Source organism: Photinus pyralis, unplaced genomic scaffold (genome assembly GCF_008802855.1).
Source record: "Photinus pyralis isolate 1611_PpyrPB1 unplaced genomic scaffold, Ppyr1.3 Ppyr1.4_LG7, whole genome shotgun sequence".
Classification (NCBI taxonomy): domain Eukaryota; kingdom Metazoa; phylum Arthropoda; class Insecta; order Coleoptera; family Lampyridae; genus Photinus; species Photinus pyralis.
Genome location: NW_022170738.1, coordinates 38,309,625 through 38,325,249, shown reverse-complemented (window position 1 = coordinate 38,325,249; position 15,625 = coordinate 38,309,625). Strand labels below are relative to the sequence as shown.

The 15,625-nt window shown below is 35.8% G+C and overlaps 1 protein-coding gene and 1 long non-coding RNA gene across 2 annotated transcripts; one reads left to right on the top strand and one right to left on the bottom strand.

The window, feature by feature from the left end:
- Positions 1–6,592: 6,592 nt before the first annotated feature.
- On the bottom strand, positions 6,593–7,538 carry LOC116177115 (glycine cleavage system H protein, mitochondrial-like). Its single transcript, XM_031495989.1, has 5 exons — positions 7,256–7,538; positions 7,122–7,201; positions 7,013–7,076; positions 6,834–6,965; positions 6,593–6,782 (listed from the first exon to the last, which is right to left on the bottom strand). Exons 1-5 carry the CDS (start codon positions 7,380–7,382, stop codon positions 6,682–6,684), a joined length of 504 nt encoding a protein of 167 aa, XP_031351849.1. The 5' UTR covers positions 7,383–7,538; the 3' UTR covers positions 6,593–6,681.
- A 273-nt stretch (positions 7,539–7,811) lies between these two features.
- Positions 7,812–8,843, top strand: LOC116177116. Its single transcript, XR_004146608.1, has 2 exons — positions 7,812–7,924; positions 7,981–8,843. It is a non-coding gene; the product is annotated as an uncharacterized LOC116177116 (long non-coding RNA).
- Positions 8,844–15,625: the final 6,782 nt, after the last annotated feature.

The following is a 15,625-nucleotide window of genomic DNA, read 5'->3' as shown; positions in this document are numbered from 1 at the left end:
AAACAGTTCCAAGATTGGGCTACTATTTCAAAAGTCAATTCTGTCAGAAAATGTCGAAAGCTTATTGTTGGTATTGAGATTTGCTAAAAGTATCTTGAGGAGTTTCCTAACATACACCTCAATCAATAAATCCTCTCTACTAAAGGCGATCAATGGCTTTGGCAGTATGTTATGCTAGGTCTAATCTCTGTAATTATAGTTACCAATCTGACCTGCATTATCACAACACTCGAATAATATTAGGAACAAATTTTGTCGACTCACCATCACTCAAAATGGTTTAATTTACCAATCTCAAAGTTTGTTTAATAGCATTCCGATGTATGTTAGATCTGCAAGTTTAAAAAAATTTAGAACAACAGTAAAAAACTATCTGATGTCTAGTGCTTTTTACTCCCATGAGGAGTTTCTGGAATCTAGCTATAAGATGGAACTGATATGATTGTATTATTGTGATTTATGTAGTTGGTTATTAATATTAATTGTGTTATGTTTTATAGGTATCGTTGTTATTATGTTACATTGTTGACAAGTGTAAATGCCTCCTAAGGCGTAATGCATACAATAAATTCAATTCAATTCAATTCAATTCAATACCTTTTGTCGCAGGGTAATGTTCTACAATTTTTCTTGCCTTAATAATATACTGAAATTTATACTCCTCCACCATGTCAGATTAATTATCATCTATTCGACTAAATTGATTCCAGAAGCCGATCCATCTTTTCAAATCACCAGCATATTGACGAAATTTTAGCTTGCTAATTTTAAGCTTGCTTTTTGATTCTAATTTCTTAATTGAGACGGATTTTTAAAGTTTAAATTGTCAAAACGGAATTCTATTTTATAGTATTGCGAGCTGAATTTATCCATTAAATCTACCTCAGCATCAATAGTTATAATTGCTGAATGTGACATCATATCCAACATAAGGTGATTCAGTTCGACAATTTGCTGCATTTTTCTCATGTAATACTTTACATTACTTTGTAGTTTGACTACTTTTTTATTATATATAAAAAATCTCTATATCTATTCCAAAAACGAGTATCAGCATTTTTGATTACCATTACATATTGAACATTTTATTTCTTTATAATTATATTTATTTAAATATAGTAACTAATAATGACATAATAATGACATTTATTGAGCACACACCATACAAAGAACAGATATTATACATTACATTACATAACGTGTGACTCAATAGGGCGAAGTTCAGACTGGAATAAACCGTGTTATTCCGTCTGCTCTACCACTCAACCCCCTACATATGAAATTAACAACAAGAGACCAAGACATAAAAAAACCTAGCAAGAAAAAACTATATGATAATAAAAACCATTCAGTATGAAGGCACAAATGAAAACCTAAAAAGAAAAAAAAAAATGTAAAAAGAAAAAAAAAATTATAGCAATAATGATATTAACGATGGAACTTAATGCTGCCTTGCAAGGAGTATGAGGCGCAAGCGTTTTTTAAAAAGACTTTCGGATAAATGTTTTAAATGAGATGGTAATTCATTATACGTCTTTGCAATATTGTAACTGAAGGAGCGTTTAAATAGTGACGTTTTGTGAGTAGGTATAGTTATAAAAAACCGATCTCTAACATTGACATTATGGACGTCAGCTCTGTATGTTACCTTTTCAAATAAATTTGACGGAGTTTTGGTTTGAAGTATGCCATGGAACAAACAGGCAGAATGTAATATTCTTCTGTTGTTCATATCAAGCCACTGGAGGGATTTTAATTTATGTGTAATCCGGTCGTATTTTCGGATACCAAATATTAGTCTAAGGCAAGAATTCTACATTCTCTGAATTCGATTGCAGTCTCTTTTGTCGATACATGGGCCATACACACTATCACAATAGTTAAATTGGGAAAGCACTAAGGATTCACAAAGCATAACCTTAATACTACGATTAATAAGAAATCGGCTATTAAACTCCCACCTAACTTTCAATAACCAACTAATATAATTTGGATCAAACTTAGAGTATACAATTTTATTTATTTGGTCTAGTTCTTTATATGTATAGTGGATGCCTTGTACTGTTAACTGCTTTCACCCTGTATTGTTCCCTGATGAAATAAACTTTTAATGATCTCTTGTCCTAATTTCTTGGGGTATCGTGTGGCCGGAAATTTTTTGTGACACCGTTTGATATAATTAAAATGTAAGTAGAGTGTGTATAAGTAAGTTGGGTAAAGATCAGTTTCCAGGTATATAAGGTAATCCGGGGTATTCCTTAGTAGATTGAAACACTTTTTAAAAAAGAATTTAAATGGCGTCTCTACTGAGTCGTAGCTTAAGAAGCCCCAGACCTGTGCCGCATAACAGATAATCGAACGACATGCTGCATTGAATATATTGAGCTTTGATTGGAAAGGTGAATAAAATCGACTTTCTTCACGATAAATGTAATACATACTTAATAAATCAAATTAGATCTTAATAGTCAGGGAGACATTTCTGAAAAGTGCATGTCTAACGGCGTTTTATGCAACAAACTGGCAACAGGCGGTTCTAGACTAATTTGCCCCCACTGAAAACGATGCGCCCTGTTGTCAGACCCGGTTTTGGCATTTAAGCCCTTAAATCCAAGATGGCGGGCGAAATTGCCGTTTGCGGTTATTTCGAGCCCACAAGGCACGCCACTGAACGTTTTGGGTAGTTTAAGGGTAGAATATCATCTAGCACACACGTCGACACCGTTTAGGCACACTTTCGTATTCATATTAGGGGCCTAAATGCCAAAACTCCGCTTAAAAACGACAAAAATGCAAAAATTCGTTATTTTTTTTCTGGTCGGTTGTCGGCGTCCAATATGTATACATATGGTAAAGTTAACATTTAAGTATGTGGGGACCTCCAGCAGCACCATATGCCTGGGGCCTAAATATCAAGATGGCGCCTGGAAAGTCCAAAAAACAGTGAAAAAGTCGTTCTTTTTGCCGTATTTTTACTATACGGACCACACATTCCCCATTTCGATAGCCTGGAGCAATAATATGCGAATTGCGAATATCATTCTAGATGTTACACAACTGAAGGGCTTAACTGCGGAAGTGGGGACTCGTCTCCTATAAACTTTAACTATGGAACCAAGCGGCAGAAGTTGGTTTGGCGGCGTAATTTGAGGGCAAATATATTAAAACATGCTTCCCAAGTTTTCTTTGATTTTTTTAAATTAAAATGTAACACTTGTCAGTCGAAACTGTTTAGAATATTGAGCACTAATACTATGAAGAAGGTACTATGCAAGAATAAGGACGTTAGAGTTAAACGTTGTCTCTTGAAGCACTGACGTTTTCTCTCGGGATTGTTTTTGGCATATTACACATAGTAGGTACCTACTGTTAAAATCACCACCAGAGGATGATTCATGCTGCATGGCCTAGGGAAAACTGAAACAGTCAAATGGAAGTCATCACCGTGAATGAAGACATGAGCACCATTCTACGATCAATAGAGATGTGGCCTAACGTTTGAATAGAGCATCTTCATGCGTTAGAATGTAGGTAATGTGATATCATGTTGAATTAGTATGAACGAGCTTACCTAATGTTAATGTAAATGTTAGAGTGAGTCGTTAAATCCCAAAAAAACGCAAAACATTCCCCATACTATTTTAATAGACAAATTGTAAAAGCCGCGACTAGTTTCGACCAACGGTCATCTTCTGGCTTAAGGAAATTACAGAATAAAACTTGTTAAAATATTTTAGAAGTACCTACCTACACAATGCAAAATTTGAAAGGCAGCATGGGGAAAAAAACGATGACAATTAAACAATAACATTAAAAAATATCTTCATTGAATGTAATCTTAGGTACATGTAAAATTAATTGACTTTTAATATTAAATGAAACATCGGGCGTAGGTGGAAGACGCCATCGAAGCGACACAGACGAACTTCAGGAGCGGCGCCGACGAAGATGCACAACAACACGCGAGTGCACTGATTGAAAGTTTCGCGAATCCGTTCGGCTGGAGATGATAATTCCACCCCCCTCTCGCGGGGGTGTATTACGTCCGGGGTGGCAGTCGCAATTACTCATCATAATAATGTTCCAGAACACCAAAATGAACAGCGAACGTAAAGAGTGGCCAGTGTAGTAAAAATACGGCAAAAAGAACGACTTTTTCACTGTTTTTGAACTTTCCAGGCGCCATCTTGATATTTAGGCCCTAGGCTGGAGGTCCCCACATACTTAAATGTTAACTTGACCATATGAATGCATATTGGACGCCGACAACCGGTCAGAAAGAAAAAAAATGATGAATTTTTGCATTTTTGACGTTTTTAAGCGGAGTTTAGGCATTTACGCCCTTAATATGAATACGAAAGTGTGCCTAAACGGTGTCGTCGTGTGTAATAGATGTTATTCTACCATTAAACTACCCAAAACGTTCAGTGGCTGCCTCGTGGGCTCGAAATAAACGAAAAAACGGCAATTTTGGCCGCCATCTTGGATTTAAGGGCTTAAATGTCAAAATCGGGTCTGGCAACAGGGCGTATCGTTCTCAGCGGGGGCAAATTAGTCTAAAACCGCCTGTTGCCAGTTTGTAGCACAAAACGCCGTTAGACATGATTTAGAGAGCCTTGTTCAGATATGTCTCCCTGACTATAAGCCCTAATGTATGTTCAGAGCCCCACTGGCCACTGCCATGTAATTGGAATTTTTATTCTGTATGGTGTCTGGTTAAACAAATAAATTAATTAATTTCTGTCTGTTGATGTAGTACCTATTCAATACACCTCAGAGGGTTGAAGAGGGCCGTGCCCCCCTCCCCCAGTATCCTAAAAAATCAAAAATCAAAATACACACGTACCTCCTTATAGGTAATAGAAATGTAATGTATTTGGCTTTCAGATATTTGCTACCTTCTCTATTGCAACTGAGGGAAATGAAAGGTTTCTTTTCAGTATTGAAACGAGGAAAGAACTTATTAAGAACACCGATTGTTGATGAAATCCTTTTCTCCCTGAATCCTTGGTGTTGATGGCTGTGGAATGTGAAGAAACTAAAAACTTGGACCAATTTGTAAACGATTTTGCGTCTCCGAAATCACGTCGGTACCCTTTATTACAAATGCTCAATATTGTTATCTAGTTGCTAAATTTGTATTTTCATTAAATAGTAACAAAAACAAAAGTACCTATTTATTAATAATTAAAAGTATTATGTACTGTAAATAATTTTTTGCCGTTTCTGAAATACCAACAGTTCAACAAGGAGTAAAGGAGTAGGTAGGCATCTTGAAAATTACAGTAGGTACCTACCTATGTAGGTAGGCAGTAGTAATATACCATAGGCCTGCATCGCTTATAGAGCTTTAAGCTCATTTAGCTCCTTTAACTGTTACTGGCACTTTACCAATTGGAATTAAATATCAACTTTGTCTTTAGTTGAATACATCGCACACGAACGAAAATTCGAATACGGACGATAATATTCAAATTAATTAATATGACAGGCAGATCTTCATTTGTTGTAGATAGTTATTTAGGTTGCATAAAGTTAGGCGTCCTTCAAAGAGAGTAGACGTAGGAAATTCCTATAGGACCTATGTCTACTTCTACATGAATATCACTGTATACGTAGGGTTTTAGTTTACGATAAACGCTTTTATACAGAACTGTGTTGCTAGGGCTGACCACAGATGGGTTGCAATTGAACAAGCCTCGTATTGTATATATTTTAAGATTTTGTTTTTCAAAAGAGACTAATATGTGTAAAGGAACAATAAAATAATTACCTTATCACTAATTGAAGTTCATGACGATTGAATTTTTTCAAAAATCTGTGTTATTTTAATACAATGAGAAGTTACTCCTTCAAGCGCAGCTGAGAGTTGGCTTTACTCACTAATGGTTTAATTTACAATCATTATCATAAGTTCATCACCATTAGATCATTATCACTAAATGAGCAATAGAAACAATAAGGTATGGTTTCGTTGGTTTAGCAACACACATCAAATCAAATCGCATATTTTACCAAAAATGGTGTATCAAAAAGTGTAACCCTTTCTATAGGGTGTGCAGATATGAATTGCAACCCTAGCATTAATAACTGAAGGTTGGAACGTTCGACTTTCCTCTCAAAAATGGTGTTATTTTAATCAATGATCAGCCACGCTGTTGCGAAGTTGCTTTTGAATAACTTTCCCTACAGACAACCAAAACATTATAACCTTTTCTAAGGTCTTTTAGAGCCGATTTTCAAACCAATTGAAGTGATTTACCAGGACGATTGACTTTTTTCTTAAAAATTTGTTACTTTATTACATAATATCATATACAATGATAATATCATTGAATAAAAGATTTTTTATTCAATGATAATTTAGAGTTTGCGTCCGCTTGTGTGTCTGACGCTGAAACACCTAGCGCAGTTGAAATCCAGAGGTGAACTCCCAGTGGCAGCGGTCAAATTCCTGGAATAGACTTCCTGCACTAGTGTGTGTCAAAAATTTGGGACAGACACATAATTTTAATTGATAATCAAAATATTGCAAAGGTTGGTGACAACGATAGCCGCTGAAAGCGCGCAATCGACGATGTTGCAATTAAAATACAACGATAAAGATAATTCTATTCAGTGTAATATGTACAAAGTACGTTTACCAAGTTATGAATAATGATTTCACATTTAACTTTTTTATTAATGGTGTTCATCAGACTTTAAGAATTCTTTATATTGAGATTCATTCATTAGTGCCGTTATTTCTTTATCATTTGTAAGCTCAACTTTAAAGAGCCAACCTAAAATTAATCAAACATAGAGAATCATCTACCGAAGAGCCTTAAGTATACCTTTATCATAGCACGACGTGTTAATAAGAGATGGCGTTTCTTCCACGCTCTCATTTTTTTCTACCACACGCCCTGATACAGGACTGTACAATTCACTAGCTGCCTTGACACTTTCTAACGCTCCGCACTCGTCTGCAAGAGGCCGATTTAGTAAATTTTGTAAGACGCAAAGATTTTACCTTTCTGTGAGAGTACGCTGTCGACATCTGGCAGTTGAGCATAGACAACATCTCCTAGCGCACTCTGTAACCACGTGATTCAATCTCTTCTACGTTTTAAGTTGCTTACCTGCGCGTAATCTGATATTCCGACGATACCGATTTTTCCCTCAACCTCCACCCATTCGTGTTTCTTTGTGAAGTAACGCTCTGCGAACACAAAAAGTCTAAATAAAAAATCAAGGTGGCAGTTACCTGTCTTACCTGCGAAATTGCATTGACTTGTGCTGATTAACCTCAAAACTACATTACGCGAATTGTAAGCTTTATTCAGTGTTGTTGAGTGGTTGATAAGTAGAGCGACACGTGGAATCACTCTTTGAATAACCATCTTGAAAAAGTTATGAGTTGGAAAGAATCTCGAATTATCTATTTTATCGGAAAAATGTTTATGTTAGTTGTCGCTTTATGGCACTACTGATAATGATTGAGGTTTGTTTGCGTGCTAATGAGGTCAAACTCGAATTCGTCGATTTATTACCGAAGAAACTATTCTATAGGTTCATCATTTTATTAAAATTAAATCGTGAAGTGACAACGTTCGTTTATGTAACCCTGGATGAAACTAACGTGCAATAGTTTATCTGAGGTCAGTCTAAGAATATTTCGAAAATTAACCACAGTTGATTTCGTGATTTTATTATTCCGAATCGAAGCTGAAGTACGAAATTTGCATCTAAACAAGTGAATAGTGACAGAAGAAAGGGAATGCCGTTGCTTCTTTTCCTTTTCTTTTCTAATAAAAGATCAAAGTGCGCCGAGTTGCCGCTTGCAAGATTGCGATGTGGCCACGTTTTTCTTCAAAACGCTTCTATACAGGATGATCGAAAAGGAATGATCTTCTAATGTTTCTTTCCTACTTCGGTTACCGCTGTAATTGTGCTCGTTATGTAGTGTGTCTTATGAAATCAAGAAAATTTTTGTTATAGGCAGCAATTACAACTTTCTTTCCATTTATTTATGTTGTTGGTCACTGTACGTCGATAGTGATCATCTTGCAATGCGATGTAATGAACTGTCCAATCTCCACTGGAGACACTGATGCTGCTGACATTTAATATTGGTTGCAGTTTTACCTTAGTACTTGGGAATATCCACTGAATGAAGATGGCTGGCTAAAGAACGGTACATATGCAGGCTATTACTTCATCTAGATAGCGGAAGACATTTTGCGGAATTACTTTAGCTGATGAGTCTGAAAATTTCCATAAAGAAAGTCTTAATTGAGAAACAAAAACAACAGCATAAACATGGTCGCCTTTGCATGACCTGCAAATAATTTGGAATGTTACCATAACCTTTTGCAGTCATTTACCTACACATGTTTTTTTCCTAGACTAGCATGTAAAAGCTGATCATTGCAATATGATCAGTTTGGCAGAATTATTATACACATGTACTTGTAGAATGCACAGTATGTGTATGGGATATCTAATGGCCAATTATTCTATCGCTTGGATGCTCATTTGACATAGGTTGTGCACTTTGTAGGTATAGTTCCGAATTCCAAAGAGATTTGGTCATGGAAGTTGGTCCGCCCAACAGTTATTTGATAGATATCGGGAAATTAAGACGTGCAATGAGACGTTTGTTTCTGTTGGGTATTTCATGGTAATTTAAAGGATCTACAATTTATTACGCTTTTTACAAAGTACCTATACACAACAAACCCAAACTGAATAGGAGATCCAGCACGAATTTAAACTCCTATAAGCAGGTTCTGTTGGACCTTTTAGAATAATGAATATCAATATTATGTTTGTTAAGTTTTATAATAAAAATCTAAAACAATCCGAAAGAAAGAACCCAAAAGTCACAAAAAACCAACAGCACGAAAGCGTTTTCGATCCAAAATTATCATCGGCACATCACAAGTTTCTACTGATAATGACCATTGAAGCGATTTCGGTTTGTTTTTTTATGGTTTTTGGTGTTCCCCAAAAACAGGTCTGCGAGTGTATAGAAAACGTGTATATTCGAACTCGTAAGTTATTATTATTTATCCAAAAGGAATTTCAAACAAAATTATTTCATTTACCCCGAAAATAAAGTCAAGTCAAGCGTCATTTAAGTGTCACGTAAATCATAAGTTCATTGCACAAGATCACATACTACATTTAAGTACATAGGTCTCACTTGGCTTTACAAATTTTACATTGACTTTTTTCTTTAAAATTGTGCAATTTTAATGCAACGAAAAGTAGCACTTTTAAGCACAAGTTCAGTGCTACTTTTGAACAACCACAACATAGCTACTCTATAAAAGATTTAAAAAAATTGTGTACCTATACAAAAATTATATCCCTATAATAGTCTACGTTAATGGGCAATCATTTATTCAATGGATACTAGAAGGTGTAGGTCATCCAGACCCGAATTTCAAGCAAATTTATATGATCTATCAATAGAATTACAAGCCTCTATCACTAAATGATGTTAGAACGCGTGACTTCCTTCTTCCTGTACGCTGTTGCAGTGTTACTTTCGAACCCTACAGACGATTAAAAAAATTGGCCCATTAAAAAATAATATTTCCCCCTGTGCAGGATGCGTAAACCCGAATTTCAAATAAATTTACATAATCTACCCGAAAATTACAAACCAAGCACTTTCTTAAGAATTGTGCAATGTCCTAGCCAAAGTCAGTCCTAATGAAACGTTACCTACAGAGTTGATTTTGAACCACTAAAACATCCTCACAAGTCACAGAAGATACAAACAAAATTATAGTCCTTTCTGTAGGTCATGCAGACTTAAATTTCAAACAAATTTATATGATCCAACACGAAAATTACAACCCTAACATGAAGGGCAGTTTCCACAGGATTTTTCTTAATTTGTATACCTACATTCTTGGCATGATTTGACTACACGTTCGATTGCTTGAACTTTATTATTCCAATAAACATAGGCATCCTCTTGCTCACTGTTTCATGTTAACAATCGCTAAATGAGTACGTAGCAGTTGAAGTATTTCTTCTTGTAGAGAATTCGGTATCAGTTGTCGAAGTAATAGCTGGAAGTTTTAGACTTTCATTGAGAATGTAAGTCAATGGACGGTTGTCTAGATACAGAATTTGTTTTCCCCATACAGGTAATAATGTGAATCTCTTTAAAGCGAATACTATTGTTAAAACTTCCCTATGAAGTATGAAGTTGACCGTGGTTCACATCTGATGCTATTATCGATCTTGATGTAAATGCAATAGGCTTCTCAACAATCATCATCTAAACTTAAAAAAAGTAGACTCGTACTTTTGCGATTCTTTGTAGAAGTAATCTCAATAGATTAATTAACGATGAAAAGTTCGAAATAAATAAAGAAACATGTGTTGTCAGGTTTGTCAAGGGTTCTTATCGTTTTCACCATGTTCCGCTCAAGCTTATCTTGGTAATAGCAGCGCCAAGAAGTTAACTTGCACTATAAGAACTAAACAGAACTTACATGAACTACCCACTTTATAATGTACATAATTAAATTTAGAATGGGGGTGGAAAAGAACAACAGAAGCTACCCCCCTTCCTGGCACGTTAAACATAACTGTACATACTCGTATATTTCCAAAAATCTATTTGTAAACATACCTAATAATATAACTTACATTTTAACTTTCATACTAGTCTACTCTGGATCCAGCTGAGATTAACAGGTAAGGGAAGGTATAACAAGCTAAAGATAATACCAAGAATTACCATAACGATAGTGCAGCCTCCAACGGTAACCGGTGTAAAGAACGAGTTGATTCACCAAAGAATTTAGAAATGTAGGCCGCCTTACTTACCGAGAGATTATGCAATTTTAAATTAACAAATAACTTCCTTCCATTTGATGGGGGTCCATAAGGGTAGGAAACACCACAGAAATTATCCCATAGCAATACGTAAGTTTATGCAAAAGCAGCTTCGTTTAGATTATGCACTGTTAAAACAATGACGGGCTGTTTTTTATTACTTATATGCTTCTATCGCAATATTCTAGGATTTACTGGGTCAGAGATATTAATCCGTTATTATTACTATTATTCTGCTAGGGGTCGTCCCAGTTACTGCGACCGCGTGACAAAATTCGCATCGGAATGTATCTTTTGGGGAACCGAATTCGACTACCCCTTAAAGACTCTCTAGGAAAAAACAAAATTCCTCGAGGTTGGATCACTAACGTGGTGACTCTTCCATGGGTAGTCGACTTTGGGCGCGCAAAAGTTTCCTAGAGCTCGAATCACGGTCTCTCTTTCCCGTGTGCCCAATAAAAGTTCGAGTTATGAGAAGTACCTAAAAATTGAGTATTATTTTGTGGCGGGTTTTTAGCGAAATTCACCAAATGCGAATTATGCTACCAACAAAGGGAATGTGGTTGTCACTTACCCCCTACCAAATCTTACTGGTGGTGGAGTTAAAACTTCAAACTCGAATTGTGGGTGAACGGGACGTCGGAGGTGGGTACTAACCAGAGCTGGGCATGAATTAATTCAAAATGAAATTAATTCGTGATTTAATTCCATTTGGTGAATTAAATCCAATGGAATTAAGCCTTTTTTTAGCACTGCTATAAAAGCGCTTGTAATTAAATCCTTTTACAAAAGGAATTGTAATTGTGAATTGTATAAAAGGCTTAAATCACACGAAAGGCTTAAGCTACCATATGAAGGTGTAATTATTTTCAGAAATGTTAAATGAGAAAACACTACCTCTGCAAAATGCACTCCATAAATAATTTTAGCAATCTATGCTTTAGTGCTATGCTAAGGATGTTAAAAAGAAACAGTAAGTATATAAATTGGTTATATATAAGTAAAAGCATAGTCAAAATGCAATGGTCTATTGAATTTATACAATCGCGCTGTGTAGTGTAAAAATTCTATTTGCATCTTTTTAAATAAAATATAATCTCGATACTATTCATATTTATATACTATTTTTGTTTTAGTTATTTACATAAAAGTCAGGACACATAACAGGCGAGGAAATATTTCAGAGTCAAGTAGGGCCATTTTACTGACGAGTTTTGTATTAAATTTTACCCAAAATCGTATTTTAATATAAAATTTCAATTTTCATATGGAACTTTTGATTAAAATCAATTTGTAAGTGATGATGACAGGAGAGTCATTATAGAATCTGACCAGAAGTCTGGTCTGTCATGGAAACTAAAATTTCCTGAGATAAAGTTGGGATGAAAATGAAGGTTTTATGACGATTTTGGGTAAAGATAGGTATAAATTGCAGTTTACATATTGAAATTGTTGTATTACTTGATGATGCCCGCACTTTGCTTGCTTCTAGGCCAAGATACGTAACATGTTACATTGCACTAAAGAAATGTGTGTTTATAGAAGGCCTATGAATTAGCTTGTAAATACAATTCCTTTTTGAATTGTGAATTAATAATTCCTTTTGAAAGGAATTGGAATTGTGAATTGCAGTCTGGTGAATTAGGATTTGAATTTGTGAATTAATTCCTTTTTTGGTAGGGCTTGTAGCAGCTCTGGTACGCCACAAAGAAACAAGATTTTACTGGTGTGTAGTCAAAACTTCAAAACGCGAATTGCGAGTGTGCACCCGTTTGTCACAAATAATCAATTGGGTAGGGGGAGTACCAATACTAAGAAATGCCTCTTCGATTGCAGTTTAACTACTGTTTTGCGTGGCGTTACGTAATGGAAAGTTAACACAACTTACTGAAGTAATCAGTGACGACACATGCGGATCAATAGCCATCAGTCTTGTTTATTTAGAGACTCGAGAGTCTTCAATGGCTTTTCAAAACGATGGGATACACAATTTATGTATCTCAAATTAAACAAGGACTGAATGGCCCTGTAGATCCGCTCAAGTAGCTATCAATCATCTTTGCCAAGTTGCAGGGGCGTTGGATAAAACCAAATGGTAAAACGGTGTGATTGAAATACCCACGCCCAGGCACTGTAAATGCTGTGTATTCCTTGGATGAAGCTGAAGTGCGAATATTCCCAGTATGCTGAAACTTAATGTCGATGCTGCCTGAGGGTATTTGCACTCCCTTAATTGTTTCCAGAATGGCGGAAATAGGGAAGGGGGTACGCATCTTCTTCGTGTGTTTATTAAGTTGGCGGTAGTCCACACAAAACCTGGGTGGGTTTCCATCCCTTCTTTGGTACGATACAAATCGGGCTGGACCATGCGGCTTGTTGATTTTTCGAATGACGCCTAGCTTCCATCATCTCCTGTAGTTGTTCATCAATGATTTTCTGTTTATGGCGGCGACACCGGGGTAATATCTGTGTTTTGATAGGTTTAACGCCCTGGAGCTGACAGAAAATAGAGTACTCCTGAAACCCGTCCCATAGAATAGAAAACAAGGAAAGATGAAGAGTGAAGAGCTCAGATAGAGGAGCGAAACTTACATTCGAAAGGAAAATGAAAGAAGTGAACGTAAGCCTCTAAGGTAGACCTGCCCTTAAAACATTCCCAACCTGCCGCCCGAATTGAATGTAAATTAAACCTAGATTCTGGAGAAAATATAGAAAATTAACCGTTTACCAAGTGACCGACACGTCGGAAGTGAATACCGATTGTGGCAGCCTTCGATAAGATCTTATTGATAGGTGGAGTCAAAACTAGCTAATAGAATACTGATCTGCCACAGCATAAATGCCGCTGAAGTCCTTTTGATGGTCACATGAGGACTTTTTTACAATAAATTTGCAAAAAAATCGCGCTAAAAGTTTGTTGATCCACAAAAAGTTTAACTTCACAAATTCGTGGGTTTTTTGTAAAAAAAGCACCCCACTCCTAATTTAGCCCATCCCACATTCCCGTTCTTTGGCTTTCCGGTTTCCATCCAGGGAGATGTCGAAGTCTCGAAGGTGAACAGTTAGAGAAAGAAAGAGTCAGGGTAAATATTACAGAAAGAAAACATCAATAACAGTTATCCCACAAATTCCTGGTTTTTATAATGCTAAAGCAAGTTTTCTTAAGACTAATCAAATTCTCTAAAGAAAATGACATAAGGGTTGCTCGTAAATATGCTCGAAGCGATCTCCCTATCGTACCTACAATTCCTTAAAACCTGAGAGTAGCACTTTCATTAAGAAAAAAAAAGAAAACTCACCCGCAAATGAAGAAAATCATCGAGCAAACTCTTTACTGGATATCGTAGATTTGAAAGTAATAGATGTAAGGAAGCTTAAAATATGTGTTAAGTAACCACAGCACAGAGACTTTATCTACAATAATTATTTATCCAGGATGGGGTTGTTAGGGTGGCACACAAGGTAAACAGTTAAAAGAGGAGGCAAATACGTACTTTTTGTTGACTGTTGTACAACTCGCAGTGCTTGATTTTTATAAAGCGGCTTCCAGTTGCTGTCTTGAAAAAATTAAGTCGGAACTATTGATAAAACTGGGGTAAATTATAGTGATTGCTTTTTTTAACGTTGAATACAATCGTAAAAATAGAAAAACAGTTGTCAGTTGCACTCCCAAAATGGCGACAAAAACACACATAAGTTTGAAGACAGCAACTAAAGCCGCTTTTATACGAATCAAGCATTGCGAGTGTGCAACAAATATTTGCCTTGCTTAGTAGTCCTCCCCTGTAGATTGTGCAATTTTAAACAACGATGTCAGATACCTCCTTTTGCTTGCTTCTAGAGTGTGGAGTTGCTGGAAAGTCCTCTAAGGGTAAACAATTGAATAAAGAAGAACATTTGGAGCACCACCAAAGTCAACCCCTGTCCCCTAGTATTCGCAAAGAAGCGCGATCAACTTGGGTGAGAGGTTAAGTAATTTTAAAGAATAGTGTGGTATTTGTTTCTGTAGAGTGAGGTTGATGTTTGTGCTGAGGCTAAACAATGGAAGATGTTTCTATATAGGATGGTTTGCCTACAAGGATATAGAACTGAAAGATGTTTAATGCACCCCCCTAATAATGCGTAATTTCTATTTAAAAGTAGAATTACTTACAGCTCTTGCAATGTTAAAATACCGAGGCATTGCCTTTGTATCTCATCTTAGACGATGACGATCTTCAAACAATTGTTTAATTGGTTCCTGTATGACTGGCTGGCGGTTGCAACAATAGCTATTTTGAATAATAATTTGGGTACAAGCAAATATCCAACACTTGTTTCTTGAAAAAACAAAAATATAACATGTGTTTTATGAAGTGTTAAATAAGCATTTTTTTACTGCCTATTTAGTTTGTGTGTGTATTGTTAATGAGAAATTTAAACTTTCCGCGATTTTATTACTTTTACTTTGATAAATAATACAATTTTAGTTACTTGCGTAAAACTAATGCGTGCACACAGATAGGTAAATTTGATGTTCAACTATTCGCATGTAAAATGGTTAAGTTAAAGCAGCCAGAAAAGTTAAAATTTGAGTTTTTACCTGATTGAGGTGAGTTTCCTTTGGTTATTTCCTTTTCCTTCTCGCCCATAAAATTAAAGGTAAGATAAGATTTAACACTAAGATACAGTCCGCTCATTTACATACAGTGATATTTATTAAGAAGTAGATATAGGGATTTACGTGTGTTATTTTTCCCTATGTCTACCTTTTAATAAATAGTAACAATATTCAAAATTAATT

Excerpts from the sequence above, each read along its gene's own strand:
- LOC116177115 (XM_031495989.1), bottom strand. The coding sequence starts at position 7,382 with ATGGTTATTCAAAGAGTGATTCCACGTGTCGCTCTACTTATCAACCAC. Across the intron at positions 6,966-7,012 it reads CAGCGTACTCTCACAGAAAG|ACGAGTGCGGAGCGTTAGAA; the intron begins GTAAAATCTTTG and ends GGCCTCTTGCAG. Across the intron at positions 6,783-6,833 it reads CACGTCGTGCTATGATAAAG|GTTGGCTCTTTAAAGTTGAG; the intron begins GTATACTTAAGG and ends GATTAATTTTAG.